This window comes from Littorina saxatilis, unplaced genomic scaffold, assembly GCF_037325665.1.
Source record: "Littorina saxatilis isolate snail1 unplaced genomic scaffold, US_GU_Lsax_2.0 scaffold_623, whole genome shotgun sequence".
Lineage (NCBI taxonomy): Eukaryota > Metazoa > Mollusca > Gastropoda > Littorinimorpha > Littorinidae > Littorina > Littorina saxatilis.
This window is the reverse complement of record NW_027126293.1, coordinates 1-7,500: the sequence shown is the minus strand read 5'-3', so window position 1 is coordinate 7,500 and position 7,500 is coordinate 1. Positions and strand designations below refer to the sequence as shown.

Below are 7,500 nucleotides of genomic sequence, written 5' to 3'. Positions count from 1 at the left end.
AATAAATTCACTGGCCATTTCTTCAAAGGCCATATTATATACAAACTCCAGAAAGTTGTAAGAACTTCACTGGCCATTTCTTCAAAGGCCATATCATATACATACCCCAGAAAGTTGTAAGAACTTCACTGGCCATTTCTTCAAAGGCCATATTATATACATACCCCAGAAAGTTGTAAGAACTTCACTGGCCATTTCTTCAAAGGCCATATTATATACATACCCCAGAAAGTTGTAACAACTTCACTGGCCATTTCTTCAAAGGCCATATTATATACATACCCCAGAAAGTTGTAAGAACTTCACTGGCCATTTCTTCAAAGGCCATATTATATACATACCCCAGAAAGTTGTAACAAATTCACTGGCCATTTCTTCAAAGGCCATAATTATTATATACATACCGCAGAAAGTTGTACCAAATTCACTAGCCTTTTTTCATGGAAACATTTGCTTTATGTTCCTTGATGTCTTCATCTCTGACGCTATAGTGTACGATGTTGTGAAGGTTCACACTCAGGCACGCAGTTATGACGTATTATGTACTGACTAATTTATAGTCTTTTGCATTGCTTCTCTTTAAAACTAGTGACTGCAGTACGAAAGTATTTGGTTGAGATGGATGGATGGATGGATGGATGGATGGATGGATGGATAAGATTTACAGTCCAGTGAGGTTACCCTCATGGAAATTCGGGCTGCTTTCTCCCCGGGGAAAGCGAGCTGCCATACATACGGCGCTACCCATATTTTTTTTTTCCTGCATGCGTGTACTGTATTCCTGTTTCCTGAGACTTAATGCCGTGTGAGATGGAATTTTTTTTACTTTATTCCAAGTCCCACGGGTATTTGATGGACATTTTTATCTATGCCTATACAATTTTGCCAGGAAAGACCCTTTTGTCAATCGTGGGATCTTTAACGTGCACACCCCAATGTAGTGTACACGAAGGGACCTCGGTTTTTCGTCTCATCCGAAAGACTAGCACTTGAACCCACCACCTAGGTTAGGAAAGGGGGGAGAAAACTGCGGCCTGACCCAGGCCTGAACACGCAACCTCTCGCTTCCGAGTGCAAGTCGGCGTTACCACTCGGCCACCCAGAGAGAAACGTTTTTTGTTTGCTATTTTTATTTTTCCCATTGCCAAATATGATTTCGCTTTATGCGACTTAACCTTCACCGGATCTCGCGTTGGACTATACAGTCCGGATAATGTGGGTCGTGTACGACCCATACTTCCCAGAGAAGGATTCAACGTAAAAAGTATGGGTCGAACACAACCCACGCCATCCGAATAGGGATACATATTTTGCTGCCCCTTTACAGAGTATGGGTCGTACACGACCCACGCCACCCGAATAAGGATAAACAACGTAAAATTCCAAAGAGTTTCAGACATAAAGACGAGTTTGTGAGGCTCTGGGTCGTCCACGACCCACGAAGCACGGTGGAGGTTAAAAGACAAACCACAAACCAGCAGGCACAACCCTTTCCCTGTGTGCACAAACAGACTTACAAATTTAACTTCTTTACCAGATTGTGGATCATTTCCAATAGTTGATTCAGGCGAGCATGCCGACATGCTATATTCTCATCTTGACTCATAAAGTTCCATCATCATCATCATCATCATCATCATCTGGGCACGAAATACGACTTAACAAGTTTCTGGTTAGGTATTTAGGCGTACCACGTCATCACCGTAAATCGTTGCACGTTCGGTGTGCTTCTTCCACTTAGCTGTAACAATGTTTATGAGCGAATACCGGGTTTGTGCCCTCCAATGATACGGAATGCGGGTCAGGGCCACCGTGATTTGCAGTTTCCCAGTGCCGCTCAGGGTCATCCTGACTGCACTATGTGGAGCAGTGAAGTCAAGCCTAAAGCTCTCTCAGTCCAAGCTGCACAACAACCAACCTTACTCACACAGACACACCACCACCACCACCATCAACACACACATACGCACGCACACTCACACACACACACACACACACGCACCATGACCACTGTCTCGCGCACACACACACCGGCACACACACACACACACACACGCATACCAGGGGCGGATCAGTTCATTTTATGGGGGGGGTTTCCAAAAGTATATTGTGAAGATATGGGTGTGAAGGCGCGAAGCGCCGAGCCGACGGCGCGAAGCGCCTAGCTTGCTAGGGGGGTCCGGGGGCATGCCCCCCCGGAAAATTTTGAAAAAAAGGATGCAAAATGGTGCAAGCTGGTGCATTCTGAGGATGATCATTACTAGTTCCAGGCAGCAGATTTTGTCACTGATTAATACCCAACAAATTGAAACTCAACCCAAAAAAACACACAAAAATATTTTTATTTTTTGGCTGGGGGGGGGTTTCCGGAAACCCCAGAAACCCCCCCCTCGTCCGCCCCTGCATACACACACACACACACACACACACGCACACTGACACACACACAATCATACTGTTCTTCATCTAACCATAGTGTCAAAAAAGGTTCATTCACTTTTTGACTGTTTATCCAATCTCCCTGAAACCATCTTCACAGATTGACATATTATTCAGTGAAGCCATACAATGTTGCCATCTCCTTCATTCCTCCTGTCTCTCGATTTGTTTCAGTGTTTGCATATAATTAAGACGGTGGGAGTGTGTGTTTCCTGTAAGCTACGCGCCTTGCACGATGTTCATGTTTTGCTACCCCATTTCTGGCGTGATCTGAACTCAGCTATCGCATTTGATGGCGACCTTGTAAACAACATCTGCTTCTTTTCAACAACAGCATTCACAGAGTGTGAACTTTAGGGCAGCAACATTCACATTGCAAACACACGCACACACACACACAGTGACACACACACACACACACACACACACACACACACACACACCGTGACAAGCACACACACACACACACCGTGACAAGCACACACACGCACACACACACACATACATACATACACACCCCCCCACACACACACACACACACAGACACACACATCAAACGCACGCGCACACACATACATAAACGCTTGCAGCAGGCGGCAAGTTCGTGCGCAGTATCTCTTCATTGTTTGGAAGCAGCCTGTGCCCTGTTGGCACTTGACCCTCCTTCTTCGGCCCAAGTGTGATACCGGAGACACAGAGACGAGTGAGATAGCAGAAGGAACAACGAGTCGTGTGTACAAGAACACACTTGAACATGTTTTTGACGTGATCCTAAGAAAGTCGGTTGGCAAACAGATAGTAGGCCTATTCGACATAATTATGTTGCTCTCTCTCTCTCTCTCTCTGGGTTGTGTGTGTGTGTGTGGGGGGGGGGGGGTGTACTTGTGTGTGTGTGGGGGGGGGGGTACGTGTGTGTGTATGATGTGTGTGTGTGATGTGTGTGTATGTGTGTTTGTGTATATATGTATGTGTGTGCATGTGTGTGTGTGTGTGTGTGTGTCAGTATGTGTGTGTATGTGTATGTTTGTGAGTGTGTGTGTATGTGTGTGTGTGTGAGTATGTGTGTGTGTGTGTGTGTGTGTGTGTGTGTGTGTGTGTATTCAAACACAGGTTGTAAGAAAAGGCCTTGCCTTAAATCTTTATCCTTGTTAAATAAAGTTCAGTTCAGTTAAGTTCTCTGTCTGTCTGTCTCTCTCTCTGTCTGTCTGTCCTGTCTGTCTGTCTGTCCTGTCTGTCTGCCTTTCTCTCTCTCTCTCTCTCTCTCTCTCTCTGGGTTGTGTGTGTGTGTGTGTGTGGGGGGGTGTACGTGTGTGTATGTGTGTGTGTACGATGTGTGTATGTGTGTGTGTGTATATATACATCGTCGGGCAGCTAAAATCATGTTAAATGGTCCACAATTATCAGCTGATTTGAAGTTAAAGAATCTAAACTACCTGCCGCTAGTTAAACAGTTACAGTTTAATAAAACTGTAATGATGTGCAAAGTATATCATGGCGAAGTGCCCATCTATATTCAGGACCTATTTCACAGAGTCACCGAAAGGTGCGGGTCTATCAATTGTCTACCACCAATACCCAGGATTGATTTGTTCAAAACTAGTCAAGCCTTCTCTGGCTCTATGGTGTGGAACTCCATTCCGTCTGTAATAAGATCATTAACCTCACTAAAGAGTTTTAAACAAGCTCTGCATAATCATTATGTCTACCTAGATGGCTATATCTAGTCTTAACATGTGCAAGTAGCTGTCAACAATTGGCAAAGCTTTATGAATTACAAAAATATGTTCTTTATTACATGTATTATGTGGAATTTATGTTGCGATTTTCCATCATCATCATCAACATCATCATCATCATTATCATCATCAAATCACCATCATCATCATCATCATCATCATCATCATCATCATCATCAACATCATCATCATCATCATCAACATCATCATCATCATCATCAACATCATCATCTTCATCATCATCATTTACACCATATAATCATTGTAAGCATTAGTGTTAACGTTGGTATTGTGTGAATTTTACCGTCGATCACTTTACATGTGTAACCTCAATTAACATGTTGCATGATTTGCTTTTGATTTGTTTGTTGCTTACTTTGTCATTTTGCTGTTTGTGTTTATTTGCTTGTTTGCTTATTTGTCCGATTGATTGTTTGCTGGTTCCTTCGTTTAATTTGCTTATTTGTCATGTTGCTTTACTTGTTTATCATTTATTAGACATTTGTATTAGAAGCAAGGACCGGTTGTAAGAAAAGGCGTCACCTTAAACCTCTATCCTTGAAAAATAAAGTTCCATCATCTCTCTCTCTCTCTCTCTCTCTCTCTCTCTCTCTCTCTCTCTCTCTCTCTCTCTCTCACACACACACTCTCTCACTCACTCACTCTCTCTCTCTCTCTCTCTCTCTCTCTCTCTCTCTCTCTCTCTCTCTCTCTTTTGACTGGGTGTAAGGACAAAATGTATATCCTTGCATAACAAAAATCTATCAATCAATCAATCACTCTGTTTTATTTTAGGTCACATTATTTCTAACCCCGGTTATTGAATTCTACGTTACAGATCTATTTTTTAATTTCTCGTGTGAGTGTAAGACTTTAGCAGAACAACAAGTTCATCTTCAGAAATTCAAAAATTCAAATCAGTAATACATTTTCCAAAGACATGCGTGTATTATGTAACTCTGTATATGTGTACACATGTGACTCTTGATGAGAACAACTATTCCTTGGGTTCGTTTTAGTTCTGTTATTCTTGAAGTGAAGCTGTGTATCCCGCCTTCAGCAGTTTATGTCAGGTTTTTCAGGAATCAGGAGAGACTTGTTCTGGGCTTGCTGTTCTTTGTCCGTCGCACCTGAAACACAGTGCACTCTGTCATTTTTCTCACACCAGAATACAACTTGCACCAACCCATCAAAGTTTGGGATGCTTTATATTTTTTTGTGCGCTAACACATTTTGTGGATATTGTTATCTGTTGCTTCATGTAACGATGCACGAAGCCCACAAACATACACTGTTTAATTTCTGTCCATCGATCGGGTTCTTGTTTCGACGCACGACGGGCGCGGTGGCCTAGTGGATAAGACATCAGCCTCCTAATCGGAAGGTCGTGAGTTCGAATCCCGGCCGCGGCCGCCTGGTGGGTTCAGGGTGGAGATTTGTCCAAACTCCCAGGTCCTGATAGTGCCTTACCCCCCTTCGTGTCAGTGTACACCCAAGCACAAGACCAAGTGCACACGGAAACGATCCTGTAATCAATGTCATAGTTCGGTGGGTTATAGAAACACGAAAATACCCAGCATGCTCCCCCCGGAGTCGGCGTATGGATGCCTGAATGGCGTTTAAAAACGGTCATACACGTAAACATCCACTCGTGCAAAAACACGAGTGAACGTTGGAGTTTCAGCCCATGATCAAAGAAAAAGAAGAAGAAGTTTCGAAGCACGTTTACTTCGCCGTGTTGTCTAGTACAAGGGCAAGCAAAGTGACCTTCCAAAACAGTGACGTACTACACAATACAACAGAAGTGTTGCTTCCCATCTGAACAAACCAAACGAACACGAGACCAAATCGTGAAAAGTACCAACCTGTTGTGTATGCCTTGTCCTTTCCGTCTGGCATGAGCGAGGCCTTGCCGTGAAACACACACCTGTGCAGCGTGACGTAGACGATGACCAGACAGACACAGGTGATTGACAGGGCTCGGAATGTCCACCTGGGTCCGATCTTACTGAAGAGAGCTCCGGTCAACAGGCTGCCCAGTCCTTTACCTGAAGCGGGTCCGCAATTGCAAGGGTTATGACATGTTAACAAACGAACAGACAGACAGGCGGACACACAGACACTTCAGCACGCATGCAGATAGAAGCGCAAATGCGCGCGCGTGCACACACACACACACACACACACACACACACACACACACACACACACACACGTTCACATACACCCACAAACACACGCGCGCGCGCACACACGCACGCACGCACATACACCCACCCACACACACATACAGACACACATACACACACACACACACACACACACATGCACATGCGCGCACGCACACGCACACACGCACGCACACACATGCACGCACGCACACACAGTTCACCCACCCACACACACACACACACACACACACACACACACACACACACACACAATACCACCGCCATTTAGAACAAAAACAACAACACAAAGAAGAACCACAGCAACAACAACAAAATACTAGCAACGACAGACGATTCCTTCACAAAGTTGGCAACTCTTGTTTCAATTGATTCTTTACACGACTTGATTTTGTCCTACTTTATTTTGTTAATGCTTCAATGTTTTCAGGTCTTGATTTTAATATCGGGTCATATTGAGAAAAAAAGTTAAAAAAACAAAAACACACAAGATATATTCAAAGCAATCAAGGCACACCATATAATAACTTCGGGGATTTCGAGAAGTTACCACTAGTTCATAATTTTCATGTGTGTGTACTGACCAATCCCGAAGTTGAGACCGCTGACCAGTCCCTGCGTGGTGGCAGTCAGACCTGGCGGGGAGATGGAACTGGCGTGTGTGGTCACAGCAGACCACGTGACCCCAAAGGTCAGGCCGTGCACCCACTCAATGAACAGCACGTGCCACGCGTTGCTAAGCAACGAATAGGCCATGAAGCGAGCGCTAAGAACGAGCAGGGTACAGCTCAGGCAGGCGATTGTCCCGAAACGGTTGATGAACGATCCGGAGATGAAGAAAAAGGGGATCTTGGAGGGAATGAAAATGCGAGAGTAAATTATTAATCATGGCAATAATGCAATAATGTTTCTAGAGCGCATATGTACAGGGTTAAACCAGTCCACCCAACTGGGAATGGGTACCTGACCGTATTCAGAGACGGGGAAGGCCAAGGCAGCGAGGGAAAGGAGTGGGCACCGCCCTCATAAAGCCCGCCAGAGTAGTTGAGATCTCTAACTTCTCGCTCTCCTACGACCAAACATGGTTATGGGACTACCTTTACCCTTGGTTTAAACAATGTTTATTCATATTTTAC

The 7,500-nt window shown here is 44.5% G+C and overlaps 1 protein-coding gene across 1 annotated transcript; it reads right to left on the bottom strand.

Moving 5' to 3' along the window:
- Positions 1-4,905: 4,905 nt before the first annotated feature.
- LOC138954755 (major facilitator superfamily domain-containing protein 6-like) lies at positions 4,906-7,213 on the bottom strand (the record flags this gene model as incomplete). Its single annotated transcript, XM_070326526.1, is given in 3 exon segments — positions 4,906-5,305; positions 6,041-6,223; positions 6,949-7,213. Coding segments are annotated over 3 exon segments (522 nt in total), but the record flags the coding sequence as incomplete, so codon positions are not given.
- Positions 7,214-7,500: the final 287 nt, after the last annotated feature.